Source organism: Hylaeus anthracinus, unplaced genomic scaffold (genome assembly GCF_026225885.1).
Source record: "Hylaeus anthracinus isolate JK02 unplaced genomic scaffold, UHH_iyHylAnth1.0_haploid 11989, whole genome shotgun sequence".
Taxonomy (NCBI): Eukaryota; Metazoa; Arthropoda; class Insecta; order Hymenoptera; family Colletidae; genus Hylaeus; species Hylaeus anthracinus.
The window spans coordinates 363083-374166 of record NW_026534337.1 but is presented as its reverse complement, the minus strand read 5'-3'; the positions used below and the strand labels follow the sequence as shown (position 1 = coordinate 374166).

The following is an 11084-nucleotide window of genomic DNA, read 5'->3' as shown; positions in this document are numbered from 1 at the left end:
TCGAAACAAATCGGAGAGATTATATGTATCTCATTTTCGCTCGCTAAGAGCGCGTTATGTTTCTCGCTTCGTTCAGAAACAGCAGAAAGCGCCACCTCGTTTTCATCGGCCAGCTGTGTCTCTATGGGTATTACCATTCCCTTGCAGAAAAATCTGCTGCAATACCGACCAGTCAAATCGGAGAAGTCACGTGCCGTGTCTACCCCCTTAAGGGTGCGCAGGACCCAGAGCCAAACTCCGAGTTGACTTCAGTGACAGTCGCGGAAAAAATAGGAAACTCCGGGACAAGGACAGAGAGGGCGCTACAACAATTGCAGGAGAGACGAGGACAGGGCGATAAGGCCAGCATGATTCTTGTCAAGGATATTGAAGCAAAGAAGCAATATTTTTTAATAATTCTGGTTTCAAAATATTCCTTATACCTTGGCGCATGCCACTGTAAGGCCTGATTTTGGAAAAAGAGTTTGTAAACAAATTTATTCTATGAGAAAAAAAAAACCATACTTTTATTATTTATAGAGTTTCAAGATCGAAATTGAAAAATCAGGCATTAGAGTGGCATGCGAAGTGATGTAAAGAATATTTTAGAAAAAGAATCGTGAGAAGATATTGCTTCTTTGCTTCAATATCCCTGACAAGAATCATGGTAGCCTAATCGCCCTGTCCTCGTCTCTCCTGCAATTGTTGTATCGCTCTCTCTGTCCTTGTACCGGAGTTTCCTACTTTTTTCGTGACTGTCGCTGAAATTAACTCGGAGTTTGGCTCTGGGTCCTGCGCACCCTTAATTCAATATCTGTATTTGCCTTATCTGTTTGAGATTTTAATATATCTGATTTATTACTATCAGATTTACGAGACAACACTGATTTTGACTGCATGTCAGGTGAATCAGTTTCAGACTGTACCTCTACAGATCTGGATACTAAATCGGTTTTATTATGATAGGAGTTTTCTGCATTAACCCCTTCAGACTGTACCATTACCGGCTTGGATTCCAAGAAATTTGTCTCGTCTACAAGTACATCGCTAACAATGGCAAATTTATTGCGTTCCACATCCCACACTTTATACCCATTCGATTCATAGCCAACTAGAATCCCTTTCCAAAACTTTTCCTAAAATTTTGTTTGTCTTGTTTTATTATGAACATATACTGTCGAACCGAAAATTTTTAAATATTTTAGTTGAGGCTTTCTATTATGGCACAATTCACATGATATTTTTAATTCCTTTAACGCCTTAGATAGGGCCAAATTTATCAGAAACGTTGCAGTAAGCACGGCTTCACCCCAAAAAACCTTTTCTAAATTTGCCTCGGCAACTATTACACGAGCCCTTTCGATTATCTAGAGACGCGGTAGCGTCTCGACGCCAACTACATGAAAAATTATACGCCACCGTGTATACTGGAGCTGACGCTACCACTATCTTTTACTCGTAAAACTGCGATTCCAACCTACCCCGAAATTTCTGTCATTAATATCTCGTCACGCCTGCTATTTTCTAAATCTAAAGGCATTTTTCTAATGTAAATCGCATATAAGCTTTCGAATAAAACCAAAATCAATAAAATCGGTCTATGTACAACTGAGATATCGTAATATCATGTCATGAATCGGTCAGAAATTGTAGATTTTTCTTCTGATTCTGATTCTTATTTTTTCGCCAGTAAGTGCTAAAGCCGTTCGTCGATTCGTCAACTCTCGGAATCAGTCGGCAAGGCTCTTCGGTCGGAATTGTAATATGGCTGTCACTCATGCCGCTCGTTCATTTCTAACCTGTAACTGTCAGCTTGGATTTGTGACATTTGGTTTCTTGCAACAAGACTTTCTGACATGCATTCTGCGTAATTCTGAAAACTTAAAGGACTGAAAATGGAATTATAATACAATAAATTTTGCGTTACCAATAGTGGATCTCTTTGTACATTTTCCCACTTCATTTATTAACATTTAAATTTGTTACAACAAGATTTTCTGCTACGCGTTGTGCATACTTGTGAATTTTATTCTAATACAATAAATTGTGCGTTACACATAGTGGATCTCTTTCTTTATTACTCATTTCATGTTTAACATTTCAATTTATAGCAACAAGACATTTAGCGATGCGTTGTGTGTACTTTGGAAACATAAAAGACTGAAACTGGTATTATAATATAATAAATTGTAGGTTAGAAATAGTGTAGACCTCTTTTTTCATTTCATACTTCATTTTTAACATTTAAGTTTGTTACAACAAGACTTTCTGCCTTGCGTTCTGTGTGCTTTTGAAACCTTAAAGGATTCAAACTGATCTCCCATTTTCTATTATTTGAAGTCATTCACTATAGAAATTAGCTTTGTAAAAAGAAGTGAGATCCCCATAAAAAACTTCAAAAAAGTAAAAAAATTACGCTAAGTACATGAAAAAGTGGAGGACTTAAAGAGTAATCATAGAAAAATAGAAGATCACCCTGAAAAAATTCAACAAAGTAGAAAAAGAAGAGAAATCGAAATAAGCTGCCAGTATATGAAGGTGCTTTCCAGCAAAGTGCAAGGTGGCACTGTGTAACATAATATCAAATTCGGTGCTTTCCCACTATGCGCAGCTAAAATGCTGTGTTCAATAGTGCAGACGTTCGGACTCTAATGACAACTCATGTAAACTGACTGCTCCGCACTTTGGCGGTGAAATGAAGAAGCTAAGTAGTGTATCAACCACAAACTGAGACTGTTTAGACATTTGCCCAGATGTCCGTGGCCTGGAAGTCAAATGCTTGGTGTGGCCAGGCTAGGTCAAGGTTTTGATGAATAAGAATTATTTTAAAATGTAAAATATAGAAAATGTACTCATATTATCAGCGTTTTAAACTAACAAATTATCTGAAAGCCTGTGAGAGGAGGGGTATCTGTGTCAATGAATGTCCTTAGAAATATTTTAAAACACAATAAAATGAAAATACACTCATATTGTCAAAGTTTTTAATTGCCAAATTATGTGAAAGTCTGCGAGAGAGAAAGTATGGGTATTGATGATCTGAGAATGCTTTGCCTGGCCACGCCAAGCATTTGACTTCCAAGCCACGTACATCTAGGCAAATGTCTAAACAGTCTCAGTTTGTGGTTGATACACTATTTAGCTTCTTCATTTCACCGCCAAAGTGCGGAGCAGTCAGTTTACATGAGTTGTCATTAGGGTCCGAACGTCTGCACTATTGAACACAGCATTTTAGCTGCGCATAGTGGGAAAGCACCGAATTTGATATTATATTACACAGTGCCACCTTGCACTTTGCTGGAAAGTACCTTCATATACTGGCAGCTAATTTCGATTTCTCTTCTTTTTCTACTTTGTTGAATTTTTTTAGGGTGATCTTCTATTTTTCTATAATTACTGTATACAAAATTTGTTTTCTTCATATCTTTATAGTCATAAGGCTTTTCTAGAAGAGGCTTTAGGATTTTGTTTTTTATTAAAAATATTATAGAATATGTATGCCCGTTTTTGTTTTTTTTTTTTTTTTAATTAAAGTACTCACAGATGTCGTTTAAGTATTCACCATGACTACGCTGACAGGCGTATTTTGTTATCAGAACAATAAAACATAAAAGAAAGATAACTATACGTTATACATCGCAAAATTGTAAACTTATATTATGGACCTATACATGTTCTAAAAGAGTCAATTCAAACAAACTCGAAGTCTATATTTTCCCATCTTGATAAAAATTATTTTTATTGCTGTGTAGGTGTGGTTCTGGTAGTGTTCGGTATCTTGGTGTTGGTACACGGTGCCTCGTTAGGCGGTTCAGGTGCAGGACTCTGGGCAGGTGCGGGTGCCCTTGTTGCAGGAGCTTTGGGTGTCGTCGCGACGCTCGCTACATCGTCGAGCAAAACGAACTCCAGCTTTTCGACGGCTCACCTTGCTGCGAGCCTGATCGCCCTTGCCCTCTCGAACATGGCCGCCATTACGGCCTTGACTGCCATCGTCAGGGACTCCCAGAGGACACCGGAAATCACTTTATTCACTATATCGGTATGTAACGTTTACGCTTTCAACGGTAACTCTGTTTCTGCTTGTTTTGCAGCAGACGCTGACATATATTAGTATTTAAGAGTACTACAGTATGTATTCGGGAAGTCATTACTGTATGTATTTATGGCGAAGCTTGTAAGAACGATATAAAAACGACTATTCCGTGAAATTGAATATGTATTTAACGTCTTAATGTTATCGTTCAGGATCAATCATTATAAGACTGTTCATTTTCGAACGAAAATCAGTAATAGAGATCCCCATAAAAAACTTCAAAAAAGTAAAAAAATTACGCTAAGTACATGAAAAAGTGGAGGACTCAAGAAAGTAGAAAAAGAAGTGAAGTCGAAATGAGCAGCCAGTACATGAAGGTCCTTTCCAGTAAAGTGCAAGGTGGCACTGTGTAACATAATATCAAATTCGGTGTTTTCCCACTATGCGCAGCTAAAATGCTGTGTTCAATAGTGCAGACGTTCAGACCCTAATGACAACTCATGTAAACTGACTGCTCCGCACTTTGGCGATGAAATGAAGAAGCTAAATAGTGTATCAACCACAAACTGAGACTGTTTAGACATTTGCCTAGATGTACGTGGCCTGGAAGTCAAATGCTTGGTAGATATGAATTACGGTTAATCGTTACCGAAGAGGTATGTGTGATTCCACATCAGAGGTAATTCTCTTGACTCGTGTCTATTTAGCGAAGCTATCGAAAATTTAATGGTGATTTAAGCAGGAAAGCAGGACTATCGCAGACTTATTAGTCTCTCTGTAGCAAACAGGGCAAGCAAAAATCAACAAATAATGATTAAGTAATTGCATAAATTCGAAAATATTGTAAATTATCTTATCTTTTATCTCCTCGTTGCTTTGAAAAAAAGATGTTAATGTCATATGTGTATGTTGTGTTTGAGGTGTCGAAAATGTGACGATGAGAAGAAACTGTGACGAACAGAAAGTTATTGCGACGAACGTTCTCGTAGGACACGTAACGGCAACCGCCGTTGTACGTAAAACGTGGCGAATAAAACCACGCGCACGTGCGCCACTTTTTCCGGTCGAGACGCTTCTGCGTCTATCTTACTCTTCTTGCCCGCTCTCTGCGCTCGCGTGTGGGCACTGTATTTAATAAATGAGAATCTATCTAACACCCTCTTTGCTAACAAAAAGTTCTTGTACTATGCATAATGGAAAAATACAAACGAAAATAAATCTTTGGTTGAAAACAAGAATAAAAAAAAAAAACAATGTTTGAAAAAACGTATTTATTCTAGTATCTTATAATTACTTATTTGTAGATAACTTCAAAGTCTTTCAGTCGCAAAGGTAACTTCAAATTTCTCCGCGGTCTTTCCGCCGTTTGCCTGGGCGTACTTGTAATAAGGTCCGCGCCACTTTGTGTTGTTCTTCCGGCTGCGTTGCCGGAGTTTGTGTCGGTATTTGCGGTAGTGACACTTGTGTAAGGCTAGGTGCATCCACCGCAGGTTCTTGACGGACAGTTTCCGCTGTAATGGGTGTATCACCAACGGTGGAGAAATCTATATCTTTCAAAACAGAGCTCAAAAAATCAGCTGATTTCGCGGGTGTCTTTTCGCCTATTGCCCGCATCTGATTGACGTGTCTCTTCCAGATTCGCCCATCATCCAACTTAATTTTGTAATGCAACTCGCCTATTCTTTCTATTATCTTTCTGAATTTCCATTTGTCTGTGCCTAGGTAATTTCTACAGCTTACCCTTTTCTCCTTTTCGAAAAACGCTAATGCTACAGTCTTTTGGCATTTTTTCTCTATTTTTGGGAATAACAAATCCAAACGTGTACGTAATTTCCTATTAAACATTAATGTGCCGCATTTCGATATTGTAGTAGAATTTGTTGTAACGCCCTATGTAAGTTCGCTTGATTAGGTCGCATACGTCACAAAAAGTTTTTGATAGTTTGCACATAACGTTTCGCTTGGCCGTTAGTTGAAGAGTTGTAAGGTGCTGTGAGTTTCTGAACGATTCCATTTTGATTTAAGAATAATGTGACTTCATTACTTCTAAACGTCTTGCCATTATCGGAGACCAATTGTTTGAGTAATCCAAAAGTAGCGAAAATTTCCCTGTACACTTCGATTGTAGTTTTCGTGGACATATCTTCGACTATATGTACTTCCGGCCATTTCGTGCACGCATCCACCAAAACAAAAAAATAGTACCCTAAAAAAGGCCCTGCAAAATCCACGTGTACGCGACTAAAAGGTGTTGCAGGTGGTTCCCACAAGTGTGGTTCTATTTTAATTGGATTGTTTTTGAATGAATTGCGCTCTTGACAATTTTTCGCGAGTGCCTCAATGTCGTAATCCATATTCGGCCACCATACATAGCCTCTAGCAGTGATGGGCAAAACCCTAGGCTTCGAATAAATCTGAAGTTTGCCGATTGTTTGTCTCGTTTCCTCTCTTGAACATTTTCCAAAGAAGGAAACGAGATAAACACATCGGCAAACTTCAGATTTATTCGAGGCCAGGGTTTTGTCCATCACTGGCCTCTAGCAATGCTTTTCATCTTAGCTATTCCAAAAACTACATGTAATTCTGACAATATTTTTTTACATAAAGCTGCTTTTACATAAACCACCCGGTGTCCTCTCAAAATTACCCCATTTTGTAATGTAAATTCTTTTAAGTTTACTGTTCCGTGGCAATCTCGCGTCGACCGATTGGCCGTCACGGTAATTCAACGCGGATTGAATTCTTCGGCAGAGGTTATAAGTCTCGGCCTATCCCTCGGACTCGTTGTCTTACCGCGACGCGTTGTTTCCGTAAATTAATGCGTAAACAACTGTTTCGACAATAACTTTGTTTTGACTTTCGAATTGACTATGCGAGTGACTGTTCGACGTATGATTTCGAAGTTGTATATTCGGCGTTTGTTTTCGAAGTGACGACCCGCCGTCGTCTTGACTACCGCGACGGTGTCGGAGTCTCAGGTCACACGCTGATTGGTTTTCGCAAAATTGGAAAATTATCAATCAGCGTGTCCCCGTGTGTATTGGACCCACCCTTCCTAGCTCCTTTAGAGCATCTTCGTTTAAGAAGGGTGGGAATCTCGGTCGGTAGCGGGAGGACCCCGAAAGTCCGGCAATGCCGGGGCCTTTCCTCCAGGTGAACATGTGGCGTACCGAAAGTACCGTTGGGTCCGAACGTGACTGTGCCAAAGCCACCCTTCGAAAAGACCGAGATTATGATAGAAAAGCGGCCGTTGAGGACGAAGCAAATTGAAACTTTAACGTTATGGCAGGGTCATCGACTAAAATAAATTACTAAAAACGACTCGAAATGTTGACTCAAAAACGGCTATTTGACGGTCCCGTCATAAACAGACTTTCGAAATCCTCGATCAGATGGTCCGTGAAACGGAACATTTACATTCGCGAAATTATACTTAGGCGGATTATCCTTTACTAATAAAGTTCTTTTTAGTTTAACTAACATTGTATCCTTTTCCGTAGCTGCCGCTAAATCGACATGCGTAATTGGTAAACTTTCGATCGTCTCCAATTGAAACGCGTCAACTACATCTAGCGGTGTATTTTCTCTAATTGGAAGTCGTGACAAACAATCGGCATTTGCGTGTAATTCCGATTTACGGTATTTTATGCTGTATCTAAACCATTGCAAAAAAAGTGCATAATGTTGCATGCGCATTGCGCTATAAGCTGTTAATAAAAGTTAATAAAATTTGTATTAACAGGTGGTGATCTGTAACCAACGTAAAATGCCCACCTACCAGATATTGGTGAAATTTTTTTATTCCGAAGATTATAGCATACGCTTCTTTATCGATCTGGGAAATAGATTGTTGTGTTTTAGACAACGTTTACGATGCAAATTGCATGGCTCACTCTCTACCATCCGGGTACAGGTGTGATAACACTGCTCCCACACCGTAAGGACTTGCGTCCGTTGCTAAAATTAGTGGTGTAGCATACTGTTAGAGTTAGCGTGATCGGAGGGTTCAGAATAAACGGCACTCACGGTTAACTTGATAAAGTTTTAATAATTAAATGTCATCAGAACACAACAAAAAAACAGAAACACTGCGTGGTCCTTTACTACTACGCTGTACAAACAAAATAAATGGTATTTGCAATAGTTCCAGTATTTTAAAAAAAGCGAGAATTAACTGCACAAAGCGCGTGGATATTAACTTCTAAAAAGCGAGTGGACAGCGTAATTATAGGCGAGAGTAAAAGCGTTCAGAGTAACTAGCTAATACACGTGCTGTACGTATGAAGCGTAAACTGATAATGGCGTCTTCCATGCGGCATACCGGCATCGGTAACGGCACACCTGCGAGTTAAGATCGCGATCAGCGCGTGATATGAACGCTGATTCGCCAACAGATACTGTCGTGTTTTCCACGGTCTTACGGTATGGGTTCTTAAATAGCTACTCGAGTGAATGGTAAAAGGTAGTTTATTTGAATTAACTACAGGTGTAACTCGCTCGGCGGTCTAGACCAGACTGCCTAACTTACGCAGCGTATGACGACTAGCGCCGAATGTCGCCAGTCGAATACATTACAATTCCTCCCCTTTTTAATTGATGCTTACAGTTTTATTTGAGATACGTGATGAACGCCGTAAAGTAACATTATTCTTTCTTATCAATTGATCGTTATGACGCTTTACAATTTTCTCCGGCGCCACTTCGATTGCATACGTTGAAGGTGACAGATTTTTTTCTAATTGTGCCTTCAATTCTCTAGCTCCGTGATTACCCGACATTACCTTATCCCCTTCATCGAATGCTTCGTTTCGACTCCCTGGTCTAGCTACAATTTGAGCTCGCTGTTTCTTATACACTATGTCGCTTACATCAGGTTTTAACAAGTCGAATCTCGATCTCAATTCTCGCTTAAACACTAGAAACGTTGATGATTTGCCCGTAGTACAATGTTTTGCGTTTCTGTAATCGAACATAAATAGATTTACCGCGACTTCTAGCTTCCCTCCCCCTTTTACGATTTTCTTTACACCATTTTTAAACGTGCCTACAAAATTTTCGGCTGCGCCGTTCGATGCTGGGTGATAAGGGGGCGAAGAACTGTGCTTTATTCCACTTCGCTTCACAAAATCTTGAAATTCCGCACTAACGAACTGTCTACCGTTATCCGTTACGATATGTTTTGGTAAATCGTATTCTGCGAAAATCTTTTTGAACTCCGAAATAAGTCGATTACTTTTAGTATTTTTCCCAAAATTGATTACGAAAAAAATCTGATTTTCTGAGGACCCGCTAATGAAGCATTTGTGCGCCCGAATCCGGAACGGTGTTCACGTAGGGTTACTCGTTCACCCCACAAAAGGGTCTTAAGACGGGAGGTGGATTATAAAAAAAAAACGACATTTTCGTATTTTAATGCTATTCACGAGGGGAAAAGACATCAAAACTGTGTCTCTCCAATGCCTTGGACTGTACCACATGTGTTCCATGTAACGAAACATCGTTCCAACCCTTACACTTCGGGTGAACCACCCCTAACTTTGGATCACCCCTGCTCAGCTCAGGGGGCAGTTTTCAAAACAGGATCTGTTGGGCTTTCATTCTTAACGTATCGAGGACAAACATGGTGAATTTCATCACTCTTTGATTTCTGGAAGTCCTCCCTTACGAAGGGGGTTGAAAAGTCGTGAGCTGTTCCACCCCCTTGGGGGGGGGGTGGTTATGGAGTGCACGGCATGAGTGATGGCATTTCCTGGATTAGGGGAGTCCAGAGAATGCATTGAGTCCAAAATCGGGACTGTCGTCCAAAAATTCGTCGTCCGAGAGCGATTTCAAGGGGTGCATTTTGTAGGGGGCATAAAACAGAGTCGCCTCAAAGGTTTTTTTCATTTTTTCACCCCCTTCCGTCATCCCTGGACCCTTTTGAAGTGCCGTTTTTCTGCATTACAGAACACTTCAAAACTAAACCTCACGAAGTTTCCCGAAAATCGGTTGAAAACTCTCGGAGTTATGACGTTTTAAAATAGTGTCCCGTTTTTTTTTACGGCTAGTGTATGACCGCGCTAGCATTTTGATTTTGACTACTTCTAAATGTGACGCGTGCAACTCAGTTAAAATTTACTTTTGCAATGTTTTCGGTATTACAATTCGATAACCCCAAAAAAAACAATTTGATTCTACTGATAACTCATGCCTCTTTGCATACAATTTTTTTTCACTATTAGACAATTCGTGCGGATTCACAGGCCATCCGTTTACGACAAATTTCACAATATTTCTCAATGTCTGATCCTGTTTTGTTTCCGATTCGATATTATGCCAATCAATAAAATTGGTTCCATCCCTAATATAATTCATGGGCGATAAGTCATTATCAAAAATTTCGATTGGACCCTCGATCGGTAACCTCGACAAGGCATCACAGTTTTCGTTCTCTTTTGACGTAATATGTTCGATCGTATACTTAAGGGGATAGACACGGGTAATGCAGCAAGGTGACAACACCGGCAAAACTGGGCGTAAAAAGGGGTCCGTGATTTTTTGCTTTTCGTCCTTATATTAGCATATTTTGGGTTGAATGAAGGCTCATTCGAAAGAGGAAGCTTGAATATATCCGGGGCTGGTCACAATTCAAAGAGATGTTAATATCTAATAATATGAGTGTCCAAAGTAGAGAAAGAATACCATAAAATACATCTGCAGAATCCAAGTATTTGTAGGTCACTATAAGAGTAGTGTGACTCACACTATGACCAGCCCCGGATGTATTGAACCTTTCTCTTTCAAATGAGCCCTTATTCAGCCCAAAATATGCTAATATAAGGGCGAAAAGCGAAAAATCGTAAAGGCATTTCCAAAATCGAGTTCCGCCATTTTGTGGATAATAGTAGAACAAGTCACGTACCAAACTTAGTTCAGGAAATCGGTATGAGATGGCGGTTACTGAGGACGAATGCTAACGTGAATATCGATACATTGCGACGTTGTCATTCTGGCATAACAGCGTCTATCCTCTCCTCACGCTGCGCTATTGCCATTTTACTGAAATCGAAATATTCTTACATTTGCCGACGTC

At 39.8% G+C, this 11084-nt stretch overlaps 1 protein-coding gene across 2 annotated transcripts in view; it reads left to right on the top strand.

The window, feature by feature from the left end:
• Window positions 1-11084, top strand: part of LOC128888008 (uncharacterized) — a 365762-nt gene that overhangs the window by 261158 nt on the left and 93520 nt on the right. For both annotated transcript variants that reach the window (XM_054144586.1, XM_054144588.1), the window contains exon 9: window positions 3732-4018. In XM_054144586.1, coding sequence (XP_054000561.1) covers window positions 3732-4018 — 287 coding nt within the window. The remainder of the gene's footprint in view (window positions 1-3731; window positions 4019-11084) is intronic.